Raw genomic sequence first — 25,166 nt, 5'->3', positions numbered from 1 at the left:
GAGAAGGAAAAAATAGCAGTCTGCCAGAAAGCATTTCTCTCCTAAAGTGCAGGCACAAGTCACATGACTGGGGGCAGCTGGGAAATTGACAAAATGTCTAGCCCCATGTCAGATTTCAAAATTGAATATAAAAAAATCTGTTGCTCTTTTGAGAAATGGATTCAGTGCAGAATTCTGCTGGAGTAGCACTATTAACTGATGCGTTTTGAAAAAAACATGTTTTCCGATGACAGGATCCCTTTAAAAACATCAGATTGAGAGATTTTGCATTGATGCCCTGTGATTATATATTAACTTACCCTTCACGTTTGCTTTTTTTCTTTTCTAGGACAGCTATTAGACCTGGAGAAGTCATCTTTAACGTGTCATGGTTTTTCAGCCCATGATGACATGAATCCAAGATTACCCAGACTGGGAGTACGCTAGGAAACATCATTGCTGCTGGAGAAAGATATCTAAAGACAAATGAAAATCGGCCAACGTGTGAAATGGAAGATCTGCAGCTTGATGTTGACAATGGTGACTTCCCCGTTTACATTCCACATTCTGACCCAGGGAGAACTTTACTTTATGGGGATAGTCAGGAAGAAATTACCAAGGTATGTGCCCATCTTGGTGTGCCCACAACAAATGTTGATGCCCATGCCAGTGATACACTTGTCTGGTGTAGACAAGATCCCAGATCAACACAAGGAAATGTATTTGAGTCAATTAAGCCTACTGCTGTGCCCTGTGAGACTAGGAATTATTTGTGTGCTGAGACTGTAACAGATGAGGAACAATTTCCCCTCATGTCTTTGGAACCCACCAGCACGAGGATCCAAGATAAGGAAAAGGGCAGTGTGGCTACCGATTTAATACTGGTGAGTATGCTCCAGGCTCAGCTGTGTATGGAGGAACTTCAAGATGAGATTGATAAAAAAGAGAAACCATGGAGATCTCCAGAGACTTTCCATTACCAAGAAAAAGGTTCATTGACAGGTTTGGACCCATATAATGAAGACCAAGAGGATCATATGCAGGAGAAAGCAGATCTGAAGGGTGGTCATGAAAACGATGAGGATTGTGATGAGGATGACGAGGAGATACAAGACGAAAGTTTGTTCTGTGAAAATCCTTTATTTATGGGCACTCCACCTCCACAGCCTGTTCATCCCCATTCACATACTTACTTAGATCTGAGGACTACCAGGAATGGCTTCATCTCATGTGATGAGGATAAGAACCTTGCAGATGGATTAGAATGTGGTCAGACATTACCAGCCACGGTTCTTAATGCTTGGGACAATAAAGATAATTCTTCAAGCCTGTATTCTGAGGGGCAGGTGATGCAGGCAGCAGAATCATTGGAAATCCTCCAGATAGTTGAAGATTGGGAGCAAGAGGAGGCCTTATCCAACACCCTGAGCAGATGCAAAAGGTCTCCACCTGTTGACTCTCACTGTATTGAGGAGGTATGTGGGCCAAGTTTAATTATCAGATCTTCTGGGCAAGATGCTCCATCATTAGGCTGATTTGTTGGTTTGGTTTTTCCTGAGAAAAATTTTATAAAATATGAAACTGAAATATGCTCTTAATCAAAATAGCCAGTCCCCCATTAAAGCTTTATAAAGCAATATTGTTGCAGCTTGCAGAAGCACGAGTGAATGAATACTCCAAAACCATGCTATCAAAAACAATTCTGCAATGCAAAGTATCTTACTGAAAACTGAAACTGAACTTTGGGTGACAACTGTACATGCCTTTTAAATCTTTTGGGTTAAATATGTATCAGTTTTGCACACTGTTGATAAGTGGCTATCCCTCAAGACTGATTTGCCCCCAGTTGGTCACCCCCAGTTATTTGCACCACCCATTCTATATTAACAAATGCTCCAAATCATTCCGATAATAGAGTCTTTCTGAAACACAAAGGCAGCAAGAGACAAAACAAACCCACATCCTTTTGTTGTTCACAACCACATCCCTTCTTAATTATGTAGATGTTCCTCTTACTCTATAAAAATGTTTTTTCGGGTTGTTAATCTGTGAGATTTCTGTTTTTAGAATCGAAGTTGTTATTGTCCATGCGCTAGACTATAAGGAATCTACCCAGGACACTAATAATAGCTATAGAGCATTTTGTTTGTTTTGGCTGAGGATTTGGTAACATTTATAAATATTATGTTTTCAAGCCCTTGTCAAAGATACAGAGATAGTTCAGAATTCCTGAATAAGTAGTCTCTTTCGGACATAAGGGGTGTTGTTTAACAATGCCCCTGCCACAACTGCAGGAGCACTAATGGGTGCAAATGCAAATCCCTTACAGTAATTCATATAGGATTTGCGTCCAAAGCAATGCTGCTGTCGGCACCTGGTGCTGGAATAAAGATCATGCACATGATGCAGAGCACAGTGTTGGCAGATGCAAGACAACCTTGTCCATAACTACTGACATAGGGCTGCTCTGCACTGTCCTGGCTGGAGCTACCTAACCTGCTTGTCTGAATGATTGGGAAAGCCTATGTACGCATTCCTCATTAATACAGTATTTTTGAACATAGGCAGTGCTGCATTCATGGAGCAAATGCCCCATCACAGTCACAGTGACCTCTATAGTTGTTTGAACATGAGTCTCGGCCATTCATAAATCAAGCCCCTAGAGTATATAGCACAGGTTCCTGTCTGGTCTCCTGTTTTGTTCAGAGGTTACAATTTAGGACTGGCATGTTGACGTGTGACCTATGGGGCTAGAAATACATGCAAGGTTCACATAAAATACATGTGAAATATTTGTGAACACAGGAAAGTCTCTTTCCAGTTTCACTTCCAACTATAAACTGATGTGTCCTACAGCAAATTCTCCCCTTCTTCTTTCAGTTTCAGCAGTTTTCCTTGTGGTTTTTTTTTATTTCTCAAAGAAGCAAGGTATGTTAGTTCATCAAGTTATTTTTGGCAGCCATGGATAGTGATCCAGAAAACCCCATCTAGTATATATCTTCTATAAAGGTTGGTGGCAGACGTGGATGCTGATCGGATGACTAATCTCCCCTAAATGCCTTTCCGCCGGCTAGAATTCGAAACCTCTGGCAGGATGGCACTCGGAAAAGCTTCGATTTCCGAAGTTGCCACACGAGGAACTTTGAGCGACTACGGAAAGCCGAATCGATCCAAGTGCCATCTCGCCGGCGATTTACATTCTAGCCGACGGGAAGGCATTTAGGGGAGATTAGTCTCCCTAGGAAGAGGGATTTGTCGCTGGGCGAGTAATCTCCCTCAGTAGCCACATCTGCCACCACCCTTAGGGCCAGGGCACACGCTGATATTTTGGGAAATTAGACGCCCAGCGACAAATCGCTTCTTCAGGCGACTAATCTCCCCAACTGCCTTCCCACCAGCTAGAATGTAAATCGCCGGTGGGATGGCAGTCGGATCGCTTTGGCCTTCCAAAGTCCCCAAAGTTTCCTCGTGAAGCAAGTCTGAAAGGTCTGAATTGGCAGCTAAAATCTGCCCATGAACTGGAGGTCAATACATTTAACCAGCTGGTTCAAAGACTTAGAGGAGAACTGACTTCAAGAGCCAGAACCAGTGAACAGAAAGTGATGAGCTTTCAATTGCCAATTACATTTACAAATGTAATGTGTTCCATAGAACATTTTCTACGCTTATTAGGAATTGCTGCAAATCAGGTGGCAATGGGGTTTATTCCATGTGCACAAGGATTCTCCTGCCTGAAAGCTACTCTGCCTAGGCCTGTGCCAATGCTTATTGAACGGGTTGCTGTGCTGAGCTGTAAAAGGAATAAGCAGCTTCTCCCATTTCAGTCATTAATCATTTATTATGAGCCTCTTGTTTGCAATAATTAACACTACTGGAAAAGCCATAACTAGTCTTTGCAGGAGAGCAAAGCAGTTTAGGTGTAGGAGGGAAGGGAGAATTAACCCATCATGCCCCTAAAGCCTTGCAAGCAGCTGCTTGGATTTGCTTACATAGTTCTCTTGAGGCTAATGCTAATGGAATAATAAACATCATCTTGTAAAATATTTTCAATCATGGAAAGAGTTCCACATTCTTATAATGGCAGAAGGCTGCTGGTCAAGTGATCTATACAGGTCATATGGGTGACTTCTATATAGATGTATGTCTATATGGCCTCAGACCCACAGTGTTTCTTATTATACACACATTTGCATGACTTATGGGAAATAGCATCACGCTGATGACATCACTAAGTTTATAGAGACATATTTGTGTGATAAATATATATCCAAGTGACAAGACTGTGTGAGTGGAGTACTAACTGTCATTTCTCTTCCTCCTGGAACAGAAGCCAGTGTGTAGTTACATGGAACTACAGTGCACAGAACCTTCCCAAGACCAGAGCATCTGCTCTTCTCCAGGCCTCTCATTCCTGGACCAGGTTAATACAAAGTACTGCAAAACCAGAAACTTACCAGCTGATGATTGTTTGTCCGGAACCCCAGTGCCAGAGCAGGTAGATAGAAATCAGGTTAGTACTACAGACAGCATATTAAACCCAACCTAAATAATATATCTATAGTAATAAGTCAAATAAACTGGACTTGCCGTTTTTCATTTACCTTGAAGATATTTCGTTCTCAATGCAGAATTCTCGTTCTGAATTGAGAAAGCCAGTCTGATGACTAGAGAAAGTTCTTCAAGGAAAAAGAAAATACACCAAGTCCAGTTGATTTGACTTATTACTATAGATATATCATGACCTGGATGAATGAGAATCTTCACAGTCAACCTAAATAATGTCTGCGTATTGCCTTTACTACTAAATCATATTGTAAATGCAGTTTTTACTTTGCTATCTCTTGCAATAAGAAACTTTCTGGCAGTATTCTGCACCCCACACACTCATACTGCCCCAAAATCAACCACTTAGATTCTACAAATTATATACAGTATTGCCTAGCTAGAGATGCCATTAGCGTTCCACAGTGCAAGTGGTTACAGAGTTTCTATTGCTTCCGCCACATCTGAAAACTACAAACCTTTAGTCTATTCGTGGGAAACAAACTCACAACTGTAACAGTGTAGTTCAGTATAAAACCTAAAAGAACCCATGCATTGATGGAACCTCAAGGATTCTTGTACACACAACTTGTATCAGGCCCTACAGCACTGACCTCACCTTGTATTCCATCCCACTTATGAAGTATCTCCATTTCATGTCCCACCACCAGCATCCCTGTGCCTGTTTCTGCTGGATTTGCCCTATGGGTTTGGTTTGCTGTTAATAAAATGAATATACCAAAGCTAGAAATCTAGTAGTCGGTAGCTGCTCAGGCCAAGACCCAGATACAGAGCACACTGAATTATTAAGAAGTAATATTACTGTCCTATTCATAATATTACACAGCAAACATCTGGCTCCAGGGATGTTATTGTAAAGGAGCAGACCCTGTTACTGCTGGGGAGCCTTATATATATATATATTTTGGGATGCACCGAATCCGGGATTCGGCCGAATCCTTGTACCTGGCCGAACCAAATCCTAATTTGCATATGTAAATTAGGGGAGGGGAGGGAAATCACGTGACTTTTCTTCACAAATGAAGATTTTTTTTCCACTTTTTCTTTTCCTGCCCCTAATTTGCATATGCAAATTAGGATTTGGTTCGGTATTCAGTCAAATCTTTGACCAAGGATATATATATATATATATATATATATATATATATATATATATATATAAGTAGTAACAAAAAGGGTCCGCACACACAGGACTTGAGTGAGAAAATAAGTTGGTCGTATTTTCTCACTCAAGTCCTGTGTGTGCGGACCCTTTTTGTTACTTCCATACAATGTTCAATTGCTCCAGCACCTAGGCATCCATTTTGTGTTCTGTGTGCACCGACCCTATGGCTTTTATATATATATATATATATATATATATATATATATAGGAGGCCCAGTGGCACTGACTGTTAAACAGTTTTAATATATGTTTATGGAAAATATCTTATTGCCAACGTTTAAATTGGCCCTAAAATGATTTTGAGGGGCCAGTAACTTTTAGTACATACTGGCCTGTGACTGAAGAGTAGTGGAAGCTCATCCCTCAATTAGTATTATGACAACAGGGAGCTCAGTATATTGGTAAGCCACTAGGGTTTTCATGTAGGATTATATGTTTAATCAATAAATGCATTTAATGCTGTCAAATATTCCATAAGCATGTACTCTTAAAATGTAAATGCAGTTATCTCTTGAGCAATTCCTGATTGTCATCAATTCATGACTTGCAGAGTTCTCCTTGGCCAGAGGACACTTTACCCGTAGATGCCCGTACCTCCTTCCAAAGGGCAGATGAAGTGGGTAAGTGTAAAGTAAAATGTTTTGCCTAAACCACAAACTGCTACTCAGGAATTCTATGCCACTATTGGATGCTTATTGTCATGCAGCCAATTATGGAATGGAATACATACTGTAAGTGGCAGTATATAACCTCCAAGGCAGGTGAGAGGTCTGGCCCTGCATGTTCCATGTACTCATAGAATGTTACACCATTTTGGTTTCAAACGCAAAAAACAGGTCCAAAATTGTGGATTACAGGCACATGATCTCTATGTATGATCCCTGGGGGTGCCACTTTGTGCCCCTTTTAAACTCCAGTATTTGTGCCTGTATCCATGGTAAAGGAGCCCTCTGCACTTTATTGATTGTTAAAGGAGAACTAAAGGTTAACTAAAGAAGTAGCTAGAAATGTTGTACATTATGTTTTGGGCTTCTGTACCAGCCCAAGACAACCACAGCCCTTTATCAGTGAAGATCTGTGTCTCCAAAAATGCCCCAGTAGCTCCCCGTCTTCTTTTCTGCTGATTAACTGCACATGCTCTGTGCTGCTGTCAATTATGGCAGAGACATGCTCAGATTCGGGGAGATTATTTGCCCGGTGACAAATCTCCCCGAACTGCCTTCCCCTGCCTTCCTGACGGCTTGTAATGTAAATTCCGACAGGATGGCACTGCTTCGTTTTCTGAAGTCGCCCGAAGTCCAACTTCGGACGACTTCGGAAAACGAAGTGCTCCGAGTGCCATTCCGCCGCTATTTACGTTCTAGCCGGCAGGAAGGCAGGGGAAGGCAGTTCGGGGACATTAGTTGCCCCGAAGAAGAGATTTGTCGCAGGGCAAATAATCTCCCCGAATCAGAGCGTGTCTCTGCCCTAAGTGACAGTAGCACAGAGCATGTGCAGTGAATCAGCAGAAAAGAAGATGGGGAGCTACTGGGGCATCTATGGAGTTAGGGGAGATTAGTCGCCTGAAGAAGAATCCATTTGTCGCTGGGCGACTAATCTCCCCGAATCTGAGCGTGTGTCTATGCCCGTATTGAGCTTTGGGACCCACTCACAATATATAGTACACATAGAATAGAAATGTCACAATATAAGGCTGATTAGTAATTAATACAGATAATTACTACATGGCAGCACAGAAACCAATGCAATTAGCATCAGAATTTAATAATCAACCCTGTAGCATCAGCCTATATTACAGACCAATTTCGTTTTCTGCTTGATAATTTTCAACGACCCCTAAGCTTAGCTTCTCAACAGCTGAAATTTTACAGTGTCCAGTGTATAAAATATGACATTTTTAGCTATATTAATTTTTAGGGTTTAGTTCTCCTTTAACTGGCTTTGCAGCCAAAGGAGAAAATCATGCATTTAAGATGACAACAGTCATGATTTTCACACAAGAGGATTTTTTTGTGTAAGCTCACCACAATCCTGTTACTTATGTCTTCTGTTATATCTTATGTGTGTTCACCACTGTCAGACTGAGTAGAGGCTGTGGCTTTTATCTGACAGGCTGGAGAGAAATTGCTACTTGCAAACATCAGAGCTTACTGCCTATCAGACATGCGCCTGCTCAATGCCCATATCCAATGGACTGATGAACACAGGCAGGAGAGCTGTCGGCTTCCTTGTAAAATGAATTATTTATATTTGCTGACATAATGTGCATGGTTTAGTGAAATAGAGCAATTATTGCAAATTCTGACCTGAATGTTAAAACATGTATACATACTTTTCTGTCTTTATATTTCCTGCCTACAAAATAATTATTATATATTATTGTCAGTTTATGGAATCCGTTGGCATTTGTCCTTCGTATGTTGTCCTTTATATTTATTTATTATCCTTTATTGATAAAGCACCAACATGTTTATGTACAGAGATTGGCCATCATTCACTTCAGTCTCTGCCCCAGTGAATTTGAAAGTCTATGGTCCCTATCACATTCACACACCATAAGGTCAATGTCATCAAGAACCAATCTATTTGTATGTCCTCCTCTGTGTTTGCCGGAGTTTCCTTTGGGTACTCTGTTTCCTCCCATACTCCAAATCCTGTAAATACAGGCAGCTAATTGGCTCCTAATAAAACTGGCCATAGTGTGTGTGACTTTTGTAGGGAACTTAGATTGTCAGCTCCACTGGGGCAGGGGCCGATGGGAATGATGTATAATACCTGTAAAGCTCTGTGGAGATGTGTCTGTGCTATATAAATAACAGATTAACCATTAAAGGAACAGTTCAGTGTAAAAATAAAAAACTGTGTAAATAGATAGACTGTGCAAAATAAAAAATGTTTTTAATATAGTTAGTTAGCCAAAAATGTAATGTATAAAGGCTGGAGTGACTGGATGTGTAACATAATAGCCAGAACACTACTTCCTGCTTTTCAGCTCTATAACTCTGAGTTAGTCAGTGACTTAAAGGGGGCCACATGGGACATAACTGTTCAGTGAGTTTGTAATTTATCCTCAGCATTCAGCTCAGATTCAAAAGCAACAGAGAAACATTTTAGCCGGCGCAGGAACAGGGAAGGCGTTTGGGGAGATTGGTCGCCGCAAAAACGAGGAGATTAGTCGCCAGGCGACTCCCCAACACGCCCTGTGTGAACTAACCCTTAAAAGATCGTTTTGAGATAATCTTGGTCTCAACAAAAATAAAAGATGTTTTAAAGATCTTTACATCTATGGCCAGCTTAAAACAGAACTTCTACTCGTGACGATTTTATTGTGTTCAGTAGTAGTAAAACATGGAAAATACTGCATATGATAATAGCATCCTTTTGCCTTATCTTATCCCCCAGAGTGTCACTGTTGTTTATTAGTTGTTAGTAATATAGATAAGGACCCCATGTCCCAATTGTGTGAATCCTTTGACTCAAAGGTAGTGGAATGAAACCGATTCCCATATGCAGCTAAAAAACATTTTGTATTATTACAATTCAGTTTGTTTTTCAACACTAGTCATAAAATTTTTGTATGTATTAATTTATCCAATTTTCTCTTTGTGTACCATTGGTAGAGGAGGGATTGCTGTTTTCTCCTTCAAGTTCATTCCTGGTTTCAGCTTTGTTCATACCAAATGACTCCGATCACTATGTCCAAGCTCCCCTGGAGAATCCACCTGCTCTTCGTCCTCAGGAAATGCCACTAGCAGAGACTAGAGACCATGACCTGGGAGATCATCTCGTATGCCAAGGGTGTCAAGACAAGGAGCAGGCAGTTAGAACATTGGCATCAAGAGAGAGGGAGGAAGAAGAGTCGGTGGTACTGGTGCAGCATCAGTATGGACCTGAGATTATCAGTGAGGAGCATCAGGATGGACCTGAGATTTTCAGTGAGGAGCATCAGGATGGACCTGAGATTTTCAGTGAGGAGCATCAGGATGAACCTGTGATTGTTAGTGAGGAGCATCACGATGGACCTGAGATTGTCACTGAGCAGATTAATGAAGAACCCACACAGATACACATGGAAACATCTGGGTAAGTAACCAGCTCAGAGAAATTATATTGTTAGTCACCCAATACTGCTGAACTACAGTCATTCTCTATAAAGAAGAATATTGTTAAAAAGGTAGCACCTGTTTAAATTTTGGCTTTTTTAGATGATCTGATCTAGATACTACACTGGGTATCTAAACTAAGGGTCAGAAATGAAGTACATTATGAAAAGGGTGGCTCCACTATCCTGGAGGTACAAGAACCATAGAGCAGGTGATAGATACTGAGCTCTGTGTTCTTGCGCTATACCCGTATCATGCCCAGCTGTAGATACTATCATCTACCAGAGGTAAAAAGGGTTAGCTGTGTGCCAGCATTTTATTCTGCATGCCCTTCATAAGTTCTACCCATTCTCTTTTCTCCTGTCGACCATCATTCAGTTCTAAGGAGGTACCCAATGGGCACACTGTTCCAAACGGAAACAGTCAGGATCTTGAGGCAGCGAGGAGACTGGCATCAAAACTTTTTAAGTTGGATGGCTTTGAAAGATCCCAGGTGGCTCCTTATCTTCAGAAAAAGTAAGTGCAACATGAGAATGGGTGAGGAATTCCTTTGTTGGCTTTTATTCATTAACGAAAATACTCCATCTTTCTGTTGTGAGACTTCTGAGGTTATTTAGGATTATTGTGAGCTGCAGTTTAGCATAATCTGTAGGGCCACAAATACGTAACATATTTTCCAAGCATACAGTGCTACGTACATGCATGTATATTGTCACGCTCAACCCGTGTCTTGTTCTCTGCTTATATGGAAGCATCAGATTTCCGTGAGCACAGCAAGTTCCCAAATCAATCAAATCTAAATGTAGAGTCAGTGTGTCATTAGCCATCTGAAACTCAGCAGGCCAGTGGCACATGGTACAAAAGGTACATTTCTCATGCCGTACACAGTCATTTAAAAACACTCAGCACATATCATGATGGAGTCAGTGTGGCTCAATGCGTTTCATGGTAAAGGCACTGCTTCAGCAGGAGATGCACACTCCCTGTTTCTAAATTACACTGTTTACACTGCAAATAATTCACTCTACCATATAAAATATCATTTCTAATCCAACAAATGTATTTTTTTGTTGTAATATTGGTGTGTAGGTGCATCCCAGGTCATTTTGCCTGGTCATGTGCTTTCAGAAAGAGCCACTGCTGCACTATGGAACTGCTTTCTGACAGGCTATTGTTTTTCCTACTCAATGTAACTGAAGGAGTCACAGTGGGACCTGGATTTTACTATTGAGTGCTGTTCTTAGATCTACCAGGGAGCTGTTATCTTGTGTTAGGGAGCTGAGGGGGGGGGATATCACTGCAACTTCCAGCACAGCTGTAAAGAGTTCCCCGTGCCATCTTCTGTCTGTTCACATTCTTTTGGGTCTGAGGGAACATGCGTGTTTGAAGCCGATTCCTGACTAGGCCCAACTGCGAATCCCAGAGGCTTAGTGTTGGCGAAGAGAATGGAAGAGAATGCAAACAGGCAGAAGATGGCGCCGGAGAACTCTGCTGCACATCTCTGAATTTTAGCCTCAGGTTTTTTCAGGGGCTCCTTTCTGTCTAATACACAGTGCGTGGAAGGAGAGGTAAGGGGGGGTGGAAGGCAGTTAAGAGGGCTGTTGATACTGAGGGAGTTAGTTCTACTTTTAGGTATGCAGTTCATATTATGTAAAGACCCCTTAGCTGGAAAACCCCAGGTCCCAAGCCTTCTGGATAACAGGTCCCATACCTGTACAGAAAAATCTGAGGGTATAGTGGTTCTTTTAGGGAAACTTGCATTTGGTCACACAGTTGAGAAGTTTTTGCTGGAAACCTTGATTCTCCCACAATAAATGAATTTTCAGTGGAAATAAAGCAGCACAGAGGGTCCCTTCTTGCACCTAAATAAAGCAATATACCTTATATTGTCTCTATATAGCAATGAGTTCAGTGCTAAGGTGGCAGAGGAATATCTCTCCTTTTTTGACTTCACTGGAAAACCTCTGGATGCGGCTCTCAGGTGAGAAGAGGCACAAGCTGCCTCCATTCTGTCTCTAAAACTCATTCCTATACTGTATGTGTTGTCTTCCCTATCTGTGTTCCCAGTATCAGATTGTCCTTTACAACTCAACTAAATATTCCCTTTCTGTCATGTGTTTGCTGATTATTAGTTAGCCAATAAAGGTATCACCTTTATACCACTTTTGTTATTTTTTTATTTCAAAAGGGTTTCCCTGTAACATTTTTACTGGCTAACACGGTACAGCAATTCTACCCGATTTCCCATAGGGCGGAAGCACACCAGAAACTTCGGTAATGCCTTTAAATCATTTATTTCAGCAGAAAATTGCAGAAAGTGCCATTTTATGCTGAAATAAATTATTTAAAGGCATTGCCAAAGTTTCTGGTGTCCTCCCTATGGGAAATCAAGTATGATGACTGGCCTGGAAGTAGCCTGAGGAGTTGAATGTACCCAAAAAGAATAAGAAAAGTAAGTGGTGTGCTGAACAAATTGTGTATTGATATGTGTTTGCTGATCCCAGACCCAGTGTATTGTAAGTGAAATGATTTGGGTCCCAGCATTTGATTGTGTTGATGCAGATTGTGCCCAGCAATATTTTAATATTGTGTCTGTCCATCACAGGTCCCTCCTGCAGGAACTGGTGCTGACTGGGGAGACTCAGGAGAGGGAACGTGTTCTGCTGCATTTCTCTAGTCAATTCCACAGCTGCAACCCCAAGGACTTTGTTTCTGCTGGTATGGGATGCACCTCTCTGAAACATGGCCTGATCAGATTTTTAATATAAAGGCACCTTTTGCCCCTTCAGTATGATGTTATGTAACGACAAAGACATATAGCCTTCTTTGAGATCCATAACCATGAAGTTGTCATACTTTTTGCCTTTGCGGAGGTATTTCTGAAACAAACTAAGTTATAGCAGCAGCACCTCTAGTGATCAGCAATAGAAGTGGCAACATTGATGCCTACAGGGGGTTAAAGGCAGGCATCCAATTAAATATATTATTCATGAATATGCAGAAGCAATTATCTGTGCAAAGACTGCAGTGGAATTTTAATGGGAGCCCAATACATTTAGACAAACTACTACCAATGAATTCTACCTGCAGGAGGTGTCTGCAGGCAGAGAGAAGCCAATGCGATCCCAGTTACTCTGCAAACACAGACATGTCATTGGCCTATGCACAAGACTAACAGAGTGGATATCGGCAAGAAAATGGCCATGGCCAACGCCATGCCTGTTAGTGTAGATACACAGCAGAGAAACCGCAGGTGGAGAGAAACCAAGGCCCAGCGTTGTGTGATATTAGCACTTATGAGCATAATAAAAGATTTATCCAGTTCTTGCAAATGTACTGGATTTGGTGCATTTCTAATTTGCTCAGTTCTCTGTCAGCCATACCCCCTGTAATGTAACACATGTCACAGCAAGCCTTTGGACTGGCAGATCCTTACAAATGCTGTGTAATCACTAACCTTGTGCTTTGTTGGCAGATGCTGTACACACGCTGACCTGTGCAATCATGCTGCTGAATTCTGACCTACATGGGCAGGTAATGCTCTGCGCACACTGCTTCCTGGAATAGCCAATAACCCACATTCCAATGGCACGTTTCATCACCCGTGCTTAACCATCTCCAGAAGGTCTGAAAATATCTTTGATTTGGTGTCAATATGAATTTGCATTGGTAAAAGCGACGGTAACCGCTGGAAATTGCTTTCTCCTGCATTTTTGGGCAGTTCACACTAACACTGATATGCCAACATTCCAACAGTGTATCAGTCACAGCCAACCTGCAACTGCACAGGTGTACACCAGCCTGAAGCTAGTACAAATTGGCCATCCAGTTGTGTGCTATAAAGGGCTACAATTCACCTGATTGTCCCACAGACAGATCATTTAGATATTCCTCATCTCTTCTCATATGTTGTCAGAATAAGACCTCATTATCACAGCTTGCCATAACAATAAATTGAAATTTAGTTATAAGCGTGTCCTGGACATGTCATGCTGGGTAATGTGCATTTGTATGTCATTTATTGTGTTCTTGGACCCACAGAACATTGGCAAGAGTATGAGCCTGCAGGACTTTATCAATAACCTGGAAGGAATGAACGATGGGTCTAATTTCCCCAGAGACATACTCAAGGTACATAACCTAAGGTTGCATGCTGTTAATGGAGTTTGGAGTCAAGTCACAGGGTGGGATGTCAAGCTTGTATGCGTCTTGTTATTGTGAACTGGTGATGCTTTCTGATCTTGGGGGCTGCTGGGATTTTAACAAACAAGGAAAAGTTGTGCTCACCACTATTTTTGAAAACCATTAGGCGGGGGTGCAATGAGGCTGTCACCACAAAATACATATAGACAAATACAAGAGTCCTCTGCACTCAAACCATTATCAATATATTTAAGACAGAGACATTTTGTGCATACTGCTACTGAAAAATGCCTTACCCTTTAAACAAAACAGGGATTGTTTGTCCATATATTGCAATATATTTAAGCTGGCCAACTACGTCAAAGTCATCCCATATCTGGCCAGTCCTATGCTCAATTTTATCTGATTCATTAAGAATTCTATTGCTTAATTATACATTTTACAAAGTGACTAAGTTTTACCTGCAACTTACTTGCTGCTTTCAAAGTAAAACTCCCAAACTTGGCTGCCCTTTTATTAGACACCAGTGGGATCACCTGACTATAGCTGGGAAGGGTGGGAGCTACAACATGGAGCTGGTCACTGCTCTTGTATAACTATAACAAACAAGGGAAAGTTGTGCTCACCACTATTTTTTAAAACCATTAGGCGGGGGTGCAATGAGGCTGTGACCACAAAATACATATAGTCAACTACAAGAGTCCTCTGCACTCAACCCATTATCAATATATTTAAGACAGAGACATTTTGTACATGCTGCTAAATAGACTTTGACGTAGTTGGCCAGCTTAAATATATTGCAATATATGGACAAACAATCCCTGTTTTGTTTAAAGGGTAAGGCATTTTTCAGTAGCAGTATGCACAAAATGTCTCTGTCTTAAATATATTGATAATGGGTTGAGTGCAGAGGACTCTTGTAGTTGGCTGCTGGGATTTGACACAATTGCTATAGAACTAAAGAGAGCAAATCCATTGCAAGTGTAAGTCCTACCTGCACTTATGTCCTTCATCTTTCTTCCAGGCGTTGTATAACTCTATCCGTAATGTTAAGCTGGAATGGGCAATGTAAGTATGGCTGCATAATCTCCATCATTCTCTTCCCTCCTGCTCATAGTAACACATTCACAATTCCTCACTTTTTAATCTATCACACAACTGGAGACTGTTTGTTATTACACATTACTGTGCTTTTGTCACATATATACACACACGCGCATGCACTGTCCTATGTCTTGCTGTTTTTTTTATCCCCGTTCTTACTGGAATCCTCTATCCGTTTTATCAACCCATCAGAAGTGAGGGGAACCTCGCAAACACTCTGGTGCCGAAGCCCGAAAATAATCTTTCCTCTCGCAAGAAGAGTAATCCTTTCCTCGATGTGCTTGCCCCAGATCCTGACGCCCCTATTTACAAAAGTGGGACATTACAGCGGAAGGTTCATGCAGACATAGATGGCAAGAGGAGTGAGTAACAGTGCCACCATCACCAGTCTTTATGGACTTGTTGTTTAGGTTACAGAGGTACAAGGGTACGCCTTGCTAATACGTATTTTTCTTTTTTCAGCTCCTTGGGGAAAACGAGGGTGGAAGTCATTCTATACGGTGTTAAAGGGAATGCTACTGTTTTTACTCAAGGTGAGGAACCTCCAGTGCGTTTTTTATCTTCTTTTATTGGGGCCTAAACAAAGTACAGGTTAATTTTCATTCCCTGGGTGCAAGGGTTAAATGGCATGTAAAGTCTAAAATAGAATGAGGCTAGAAATGCTGTATTTTGTATACTAAACATAAACATGAACTTACTGCACCACAAGCCTAATCAAACAAACAATTTATGCTTTCAAAGTTGGCTACAGGGGGTCACCATCTTGTAACTTTGTTAAACATCTTTGCAAGACTAAGACTGTGCACATGCTCAGTGTGGTCTGGGCTGCTTAGGGATCGTCATAAACAAAGCTGCTTGAGTTCTGCATGGCTAGGAAGTAAGGCGGGGGCTCCCCCTGCTGTTCATAAGTATGATTGTTTCCCTGCTCAGCAGTTAGGGACCGTCTGACAATTCCTATCCACAGCAGTAAATGAAGGGAGAATTTCACTGCATACAGTCAGGTTTCTTATAAAAACGGTACACATTTTTTATTATATTGGAGATAGGTTTCTTTTTCATTAAAGAAAGTAAAAATGGGATTTTATTTTTTTGCCTTTACATGCCCTTTAAGAAAGCTAATGGGTTCAAGATCATGCTTTGTAGTTATCACATACCAAGCACGGGGGAATGCTGCTCTCTGCACCAAGCACTGCATCAAAAATCTGTAAGGACAGGACCCCATTTGCACTGTGCATCCTGACGCTCCATAACTTGCTTGAGTTAGAGGACTGGGGGCTCCTACATGGCTCTCCACACTACCCCCTAACACAGGCAGCACTCTGAAAAGGAGCACAGAGACATGTGAAACAAAACACAAAGTATCATTGTTTGATTGTAAATCTGCAGGCAGTTTGTTTTATGGAATCCATAACTTATCGAATATATAAAATATATATAAAACTGCTCACAGTTGCATTGTGTCCATTTACATGAATCTTCCTGAAAGCAAAGGCTTTATGCCTTCCATGATCACAGGAAGCTGAACCTTTGTTGATGCCAACCTCTTGCCATTGCAGGACGAGTACAGGGCAGACTGGCAGTCACCAGAGGAAGTGATAAGTTTGCATCATGCCTTAGCAGAACAGGCCAATGAATATACCAAGAAACAGTACGTGTTCCGACTGCAGACTGCTGACTGGCGAGTCTTGCTCTTTCAGGCGCAGTGAGTAGCATTTACAGATCCCTTGTAAAGTTATGAATTGGGATTAGAAAACCACCATAGTGTTTGTACCCTAGGGGGTCTGTTTATTATGCTGCGTTAAAAACATTACCGGTGATGTTGCTCATAGCAACCAATCAGATCTTTGCTTTTGTTTTCTGTCTCTTGAAATCTAGTTGCTGATTGGTTGCTTTGGGCAACATCACCGGTAATGTTTCGCTACACTTTATACACAGTATGATAAATTGGCCCTGAAGTAGAGAATATATTATTATTATCCTATGTATATAGTTAACTCAACTTCAACTTTAATGAAATGCTCAAATGTGCCCTTTTGCATTCTCACCTGAACTGGTGTAACCACCTGCTAACTGCCATTCCATCAGCCCACTCTACCCTACTGCAATTCATTATTAATTCTGCTGCCAGATTCCTCTCTCTCCCTCCTAAAAGAGAGCTAACCCTACTAACCATGAGTGCTAATGCCCTTCATCACCATTTTATATCAGATCAGTTGCTGGCACTTTCCAAGTCAGAGTAAGAGTGGCCAAACAACCGGTACCCTGAAGATTTTTTTTGCAGGGAGGCTCAGTGCTGACTTGTTGTGTCAGAACACAGTGCTAGTTGTAATAGGCAGTTTTCTTATTTCTTTCATTGTTGCTTTAGGACTGCAGAGGAAATGAATTCGTGGATCCATCGAGTAAATCTGGTAGCTGCCATGTTTTCATCACCACCGTTCCCTGCCGCCATCGGCTCACAGAAAAAATTTGTCCGTCCGATCCTTCCCTCAACTCAGTGCAAACTAGACCTGGTAAATCTGTCAGCTTATGAGGGAAATCAGTTCATAGCATGGCATGACAGCAGAAGAGGCAGAGTAGGACAATTTTATTGCATTTTGAGTCCAAATCGGTGACATGTAGTAGCATGAAATAACACAGCAGATGGTGACCCAAGATACAAAGGGTTGTTACATGTTGGGGCCCAATATTTTTTGACATGAAGCCTGCAAACAGACAAATTTCATTTTCATATACTTTTATATTGAGGTGTTTTTGATAAATGAACAGGATAAATTGATAAATGCCCATTAGGTGCACTACTTCATTCTTGTCTGGGGAGACACTATTTTCTTGATAAAGGGCCTAGCCCGAAACATGTTGTGTTCTTCATGTTCCCAATAAATATTTGCAGTCAAAGATTACCGCTGTGGATTTGTCCTGCACTTTGATTTTCTTCTGATTTTTATTATTATTATTATTATTATTATTAACATGTATTTATATAGCGCCAACATATTGCGTAGCACTGTAAAGTAACTGTGATTATACAACTACATCACATGAATTACATACATAGAACATATGGAGTTACAAACATCACAATCAATACAGGTACAAAGAGGTGAGGAAGGCCCTATGCATAGGCATACAGTCTAAAGGGAAGGGAGTAATACACAAGGTGTGGGAGTGGGAAAGATCGAATTAAGTGGGTAAGAAATGTGGTATTGTATGGGGTGTTGCGTTTGGTAGTTAAGCAGAGTGAGGGTAGGCTTCTCGAAAGAAGTGCGTTTTCAGAGATTTCTTGAAAGCAGAAAGGTTGGGAGAAAGTCGGACAGACCGTGGGAGAGAGTTCCAGAGGAGGGGTGCAGCCCTTGCAAAGTCTTGAATGCGAGCATGTGAGGAGGTAATGAGAGAAGAGTTGAGTAGCAGGTCAGTAGAAGAGCGTAGTAAGCGATTGGGTGAGTATATAGAGATGAGATCAGAGATGTAGGGTGGGGCAGAGTCATGAAGTGCTTTGAATGTGAGGGTCATTAATTTGAATTTGATTCTGAAAGGTAACGGAAGCCAGTGCAGGGATTGACAGAATGGCGAGGCAGAGGAGGAGCGGTTGCTGAGGTGTATGAGCCTCGCAGCAGTGTTCATTATGGACTGGAGAGGTGACAGTCTCTGGAGGGGAAGGCCAATTAAAAGAGAGTTACAGTAGTCTAGACGCGATATGATGAGAGAGTGAATAAGAATTTTGGCAGCGTCTTGGGTGATAAATGATTGTATTTTGGATATGTTCCTCAGGTGGAAGTGACATGATTTAATAAGTGACTGGATATGAGGAGTGAATGACAGGGCAGAATCTAGGATAACCCCAAGGCACCGGGCCTGGGGAGAGGGGGTGATAGTGGAATTGTTAACTATGATGGATACTTCGGGGATGTTACCTGATGATTTTCTGATGTAAACAAGGGAACCATGCACGTTTAGTGAATTCCAAATTTGAATTTTTGGAACAGTTTGGCTGTGAGGGCAAGACAGTGGCCCCAGGGAGCTGACAATCTATTTTCCCCTGCAGGAGGAGCAGCTGCAGTCACATGAGACCTGGATGGATACGTTTACTGATGACCTGACGGAGCATCAGCGCAACTTGCCAGACGGCAAGAGCAAAACTCGCGACTGGGAGGATTTCCATGTAAAAGAGGAGTATCTCCGCTATGAGGTGAGCAGTTGAGATGGTCTTTAGCCCAGAGAACCCAATGGGGCATGTAATAACAGGTCTAGTAACCTATAGCAGACAGTTAGTAGGTAGCGCTTGCTGGTCACCTGTTTGAAAGCAACCATCTTATTGGTCAGTCTGCTGTGGCCTCTATATTTCATTACCCCCATTGTTTTATTTTATTCTGACCCCCACACCACACTTTTTGTTTATATTTATTTATTTATTTTAAACACAGAAAACCAGGTACGAGACTTATGTAAAGCTGCTGGCCTTGCGCATGCAGGGAGGATGTGAAGACATCGACACGTGGGAGTCCATGCTTACAGAACCCGATGGGGCCAGCGAGGAGACCAATGGGGAATTAAAGAGGTCCCATTCAAGCCCTTCACTCAATGCTGAAAGTTCCCCAGTGGTTGTAAAGGTTAAACGCAACATCTCGGAACGTCGGACTTACCGGAGGATCATCCCCAAGCGTAATAAGAACCTTGTCTGATTAAAATACCTCCTGCACTATGGATGCAATCCTCCTGCACTTGTAAGGGCTTAACCTTTATAAAGGTGTCCGGTACTGAAGAGGAAATATATCGTGAAAAACTGGGAATTTGGATATGGCTGGAAAGAATTACACAGATATGTGTAAAAGCCTTGAACTAGTGTAGGCTGTCTTCATCCACCCAGGCACTTAGCATGTGGCTGATCAACACGTAGTAAGGCCCATGTGCTTGGATCATATGGAAACCCTACAACGACCATAGTTAAATGGGAACCATATAGATCCTGTAGTCGTTGGTCTCAAATCCAGGGTAACTATTTCCTTATCGGAGTGCTGGAGTTGCTGTAGTTTCCTGTAGCTGTTAGTTTGAGACAGTATTCTCTGCCTTTACAACTAGATGGCGCTCTTGACTCATGTTAAAGACTTATACAAGAGGAAATTCAGAGTTCACCTGAGCTTTTACGAAATATTACTGAGCCGAAAAAAGTTTAAAAATATTAATTTATTTTATTAGATGTTACTTAGTTCTCAGACAGGTCTCAGGCTGTGTAAAGCTCGTTGGGACTGCTAGTTGCATAGCATTTCATATGACACGGTTAGACACCATTTGCACCCTTGTGTTGGGAGTCCAGCTGACTGCACAGTACTCTCCCCAGGTTAATGTACAACTGATGCAGGCCGGTGCTGTCAATTCCGAAATAGAAGTGTATGGATAGAACAGCTGTCCTGGAACTTGCCTGGTTGCTCCATAGGAACGTAGAAATGCAGTATCCTTGTCTGGTCAACTTCTGCATTAATAATAATCTTAATTAGGGGCAAAGTAATAATTTAAGAGAAGAGAGAGAGAGAGAGGGCAGTTGTCTTGGGTCCAGGTTCTTGGCAAGAAAATGTACTTGATAAAATGAGATATCATTATGTGGCGACTTGACATACATGTATGTATATTTTTTTATACATACGATCTTATACACAATGACCAAGGTGCCATTCTTGCCACATGGGCACAGAAAAAAAAATCCTCTCTTCCATCCCCCAATTGAGGACTGATATGTCAGAGAGCAGACGCACGTTACAGAAATCTCTGTATGTGAAACTGTCAGCTGAAACTTCATTCAGCCCCTCCCCACGCATTTTGCAGTGTATTAGGTACGAAATGGTTCTGCGGTGCAAGAGAAGCCGTTTGATGTATTTGCGCCTTGCTGCTCTATTTGTGTTTACATAACTCCCACTGCCTTTGCTCTTTAACTTGCTCGGGCTGTGCCAGCCCCACGGATAAAGATCGCCACGCTAGATCAACATAATTGGCCTAGTATGTCTTCCTATGGTCTCTAGGTGCTGCTTTTATATTACAAGACTTCAACTATATCTCAGGGAGAAGTGGATCCTTTCAGATCAAATAAATGCATTTCATTGAGGCCTGTCTGAGAACGGTAAGGAGCCCTCTCACAGTAATGTAAGAGGAAGAATATTATTTGTTTCAGATAGGCACATGGTACTGCTTTACACTTATGTACATATCTTTTAGTGTGATTGTGTGCGGTCACATTGTCTAGACAAGCTTTTCTAGGCTTTCTGTGTTCAAGTCTAGTCTTTAACTTATAACTTATAAAATGGTGGGTGAGAATTCACGGCAAATCTCACTCTGGCTGGCCTTCAGACTGGGGGGTCCCCTCCGCTATTGGCCGTGGGGTATCCCTAAAGTCTGGGAGTCACCCATCTAGAGCTCCACTGTAGTGTCCCTTTTGCTTTCTCAATTGCTGCCCTCGCCCTGCCTCTCAGGTACTCCTTTTAGATTGTACAACCTGCAGGGCTTCTCCGCTCCTGCTTTTTGCACTGGAAACAATCTTAAATAAAAGCGTTATATATGTAAAAAACACAAGAGTGGTGACATTTTTGAGCTGGGGCTAATCCATGGAGACAATTTACTTCTTCTGCCACAAACCATGAGTTGATGTACATGGAAAAGCGTTTTACAGGAAGAAATAAATGCAGTAGTCTAAGAAAGCGACCTAGGAGGAGTAAAAGGGCAAATTGACCAATCCACATTGGAACAGGTAACTGACGTGGGACATAAAGACAGCAAGACTTTATAGTAGTGTCCCCTTGATTCTGTAAGCCCCGCTCTGCATATAAAATTGGGCTCAGGTGAGAAATAGAAAAATAGGCTTTGGGATGATCACGCCAATGCAGTGGCAGTTTTTTTTTCAGGTACCTGTGGCTAAAGAGAAGTGACAGTAGTAATAGGGAATCTGTACTCACCATGAATGGAAGTGGTTCTAGTATCCCAAAGAGTTTGTTATTGACTCTTAAGCAATTAAAAAGGCAGAGCCTATTGGCAAGGGAACCGAAGCACTGAAAGCACTTAAAGGAGAACTAAAGCTTAACTAAAGAAGTAGGCTAGAATTGTTGTACATTATGTTTTGTACCAGGCTAAGGCATCCACAGTCATTGAAGGTCTGTGCCCCAAAGATGCCCCAGTAGCCCCCTATCTTTTTTTCTGCACATGCTCTGTGCTGCTGTCACTTACTGAGCTTAGGGACCCACTCACAATATACAGTACACATAGAATAGAAATGTCACAATATAAGGCTGATTAGTAATTAATACAGATAATTACTACATGGCAGCACAGAAACCAGTGCAATTAACATCAGAATTTAATAATCAGCCCTGTAGCATCAGCTTATATTACAGACCAACCTCATTTTCTGCTGGATAATTAGTGACGACCCCTAAGTTTAGCTTCTCAACAGCTGCTCAGAGCCCACTGAGCATGTGAGTGTCACAGACACTTTCCAAGATGGTGACCCCCTGTGACAAGTTTGAAGTCCTGGATCATTGCTGCTATTGACAAGCTGACACTTTAGGCTGGTACAATAAGCTCACTATATAAAATATGACATTTTTAGCCACATTCATTTTTAGGGTTTAGATATCCTTTAACCTTTCCAAGCCTAGCTCTCTATATATCCACTGCTGTTATTTACATTCTGTCCAGCCTTCTCAATCTACATACTTCCCAGCTTTTCACTATTAAGATATTAGACGTCACCCCTCCCAGGCTAGAACACTGAGGGTCTGTATACTGACAGCTGGCCTATATGACAGTCTACATTTCGAAGACAAACCTCCAATATAAGTGCAAAAATGTGTTTTTATCCTGGGGATGTGCAGGGCATTTTTTCCAGACCTTTATGCCAGAATTGCCCATTTGTGCCATTGCATTTGGCGACTTTAAAAATTCAGCTCTCTCTGCCCACCAAACATTCCCATGAGGGGTATTACTGGTTCCCTAAAGTCTTGGGACAAGAGGCTCCAACCAAGGCTTTACAAAATGGCACCAGTCAGCACTAATGTGGCATATGTTTGGCTCTGCTGGAGATTTTTCTACACTCGTTTGCATGGGGGTCTTTCTCTGCGTGGGGGCGATAAAAGAAATTTGATTGCAAGCTCCCCTGGAAAAGACACTTATGGGAATGGGTATTCATAAGACTTCAGCTTTGCTTCTCTGGGAACCAAACTACTCAAATTGGAAGAAAGTGTGAATTTGGGAAATATAGCATGAATTAGGGGTTACTCAGCAAAATAAATAAATAATAGGCTCAAAGGGCTTGTTCACCACTGAGTGAACTTTTAGAACAATGTAGAGAGGGACACAATTTGCAAATGGCTTTTATTCTTTATTTATCGTTTTTGTTTTCCAAGCAACCATGCATTGATTTGAATAAGGAGGACTATGAATAGGAGAGGGTCAGGATAGAAAGATGAGTAATAAAAAAAAGAGCAATAACAATACATTTGTAGTTTTACAGAACATTTGTTTTTTTTTAGATGGGGTCAGTGACCCCTATTTGAAAACTGGAGAGGGTCAGAAGAAATCATTTAAAAAAACGATAAAAAATAACTAAACATTAACTTAAAGTGAATCACCTTTTTAGATTCCAGGAAAATATAAATAAGGAATACATATAATATACAATTAATAGGAATAAATATAATATTCCATGAATACAGTGCTGCTATTTTCTATGCAATATTCAGCCTGTGCATGACATGTGAGTGCAGATAATTGGAGGGACCCCTGGAAGCTTGAGACTGTAGCGCTGTGCCTTTCAGCAAGACAAAGACAAACAGCAGCAAAAGTCTTTGTTTTTGAGCATCCATGCGGGATACAGAGCCTCTGGCACTATGAGCAGAGGGCGGGGGGTTCTATCCAGAAATACTGTGGAGATCTGATAAAATCTCTAGCTCTTACCACTCTGCACAATGGTGATCTGGAACTTGCCTTGGGCCCCAGCATCAGAGGGGCCCATACAAAAGACATTATAGTAATAATATAATGAGTTATTTATCAGTATATACAACAGAACTATACAACCTGTAGGCGTCCGACTTTGTTAGATTGCAACTCTCTGAAAATGAATACTGTAAGGGGATGCTGAGAGTTGTAGTTCTGGACATCCCTGATTTATATTGATCTGTCCCTGCGCTGCAACTGCCATGCAAGGTTTGGGCTGCATATTCTGCGTTGGTACTGCCTGGTTCCCATGCGACTCCCCATTGCACTGGGGGAGCAATGATCCTGAAAATTGCCACATCTGTATGATTTGCTTTTTTATTTTCTGCATGAGAAACTTTTATTTGCAATTAGCGACCTCCTTACTGCACTCTCCCCTGCCCCTTCCATCCGTAATCCATTCAAGTCTCTACTGTTACTTCCAGCGCTAGGGGAAGGAGTACTTAGGACAGGACAAAGGGCCCGACAAAGCTTTATACCTTCTACCCCTTGGCCCAGAAAAGATCTTTTACAATGTGAAAACTTTTATTATTGTAAATTCGGCTGTTGTGAAACTACAACTCCCAGCATCCCATGACACTCAGAATACTGATTTACATTACACTGATGTTTGTTTTTGACGTAGATGTAATTTTCTTATATTTAATGCCCCTAGACCTATGGGGGTGATCTGAACCCTATAAAGCACAGATACGTATGCTGGAGACTAAGAAATGGAAGGCAGCCGCATCTTTACCCCACTATATTCATTTCAGCTAGTTAGCAGTGGCATATACCTAGGTGGCATGTGATATCCCAAACCATTGATCAATCTGGACCCCCATTCCTGCCCCCCCCCCCAACAGTCTGCTGTCTGTATTGATACTCCCTTTCCAAATAACCAACAGGCAATAAAAGTGCAAAGGCATGGTATAGTCTATTCCCCCCCTGTAAGGAGCACATGGTAGCAGCAATCTGGCTTGTGTGCATCCAACTCCCCCATCATGATCAGGAAGGGTGGGGGGTGATATTCCCTGTTCTCTAGGCAGGGAGGGAACCGAGTGGTTGGAAAGGGGGGCAGTATTGAGTGGTGGGTATAATGTTGCTGTTTCCTGCTGTTACTGCTTTGATTTATCCCTAATGAGTTCTTGGCA

The 25,166-nt window shown here is 41.7% G+C and overlaps 1 protein-coding gene across 6 annotated transcripts in view; it reads left to right on the top strand.

Moving 5' to 3' along the window:
- LOC108711575 (PH and SEC7 domain-containing protein 2) overlaps nt 1-19,758 on the top strand; it is a 45,718-nt gene extending 25,960 nt beyond the window's left edge. For 5 of the 6 annotated variants that reach the window (XM_018253446.2, XM_018253447.2, XM_018253448.2 and 2 more), the window contains exons 2-17: nt 329-1,454; nt 4,307-4,489; nt 6,258-6,327; nt 9,328-9,790; nt 10,189-10,326; nt 11,711-11,791; nt 12,416-12,528; nt 13,286-13,344; nt 13,852-13,941; nt 14,978-15,021; nt 15,250-15,419; nt 15,520-15,590; nt 16,614-16,759; nt 17,423-17,567; nt 19,100-19,243; nt 19,479-19,758. In XM_018253446.2, coding sequence (XP_018108935.1) covers nt 489-1,454; nt 4,307-4,489; nt 6,258-6,327; nt 9,328-9,790; nt 10,189-10,326; nt 11,711-11,791; nt 12,416-12,528; nt 13,286-13,344; nt 13,852-13,941; nt 14,978-15,021; nt 15,250-15,419; nt 15,520-15,590; nt 16,614-16,759; nt 17,423-17,567; nt 19,100-19,243; nt 19,479-19,736 — 3,141 coding nt within the window. In that variant the 5' untranslated portion in view covers nt 329-488 and the 3' untranslated portion in view covers nt 19,737-19,758. The remainder of the gene's footprint in view (nt 1-328; nt 1,455-4,306; nt 4,490-6,257; nt 6,328-9,327; nt 9,791-10,188; nt 10,327-11,710; nt 11,792-12,415; nt 12,529-13,285; nt 13,345-13,851; nt 13,942-14,977; nt 15,022-15,249; nt 15,420-15,519; nt 15,591-16,613; nt 16,760-17,422; nt 17,568-19,099; nt 19,244-19,478) is intronic. The other variant, XM_018253451.2, reaches the window with a different exon arrangement.
- Nucleotides 19,759-25,166: the final 5,408 nt, after the last annotated feature.

The sequence above is a fragment of the Xenopus laevis genome, chromosome 3L, assembly GCF_017654675.1.
Source record: "Xenopus laevis strain J_2021 chromosome 3L, Xenopus_laevis_v10.1, whole genome shotgun sequence".
In the NCBI taxonomy this organism is placed as follows: domain Eukaryota; kingdom Metazoa; phylum Chordata; class Amphibia; order Anura; family Pipidae; genus Xenopus; species Xenopus laevis.
The sequence above is the reverse complement of the archived record's forward strand: the minus strand, read 5'-3'. Positions and strand labels throughout refer to the sequence as shown.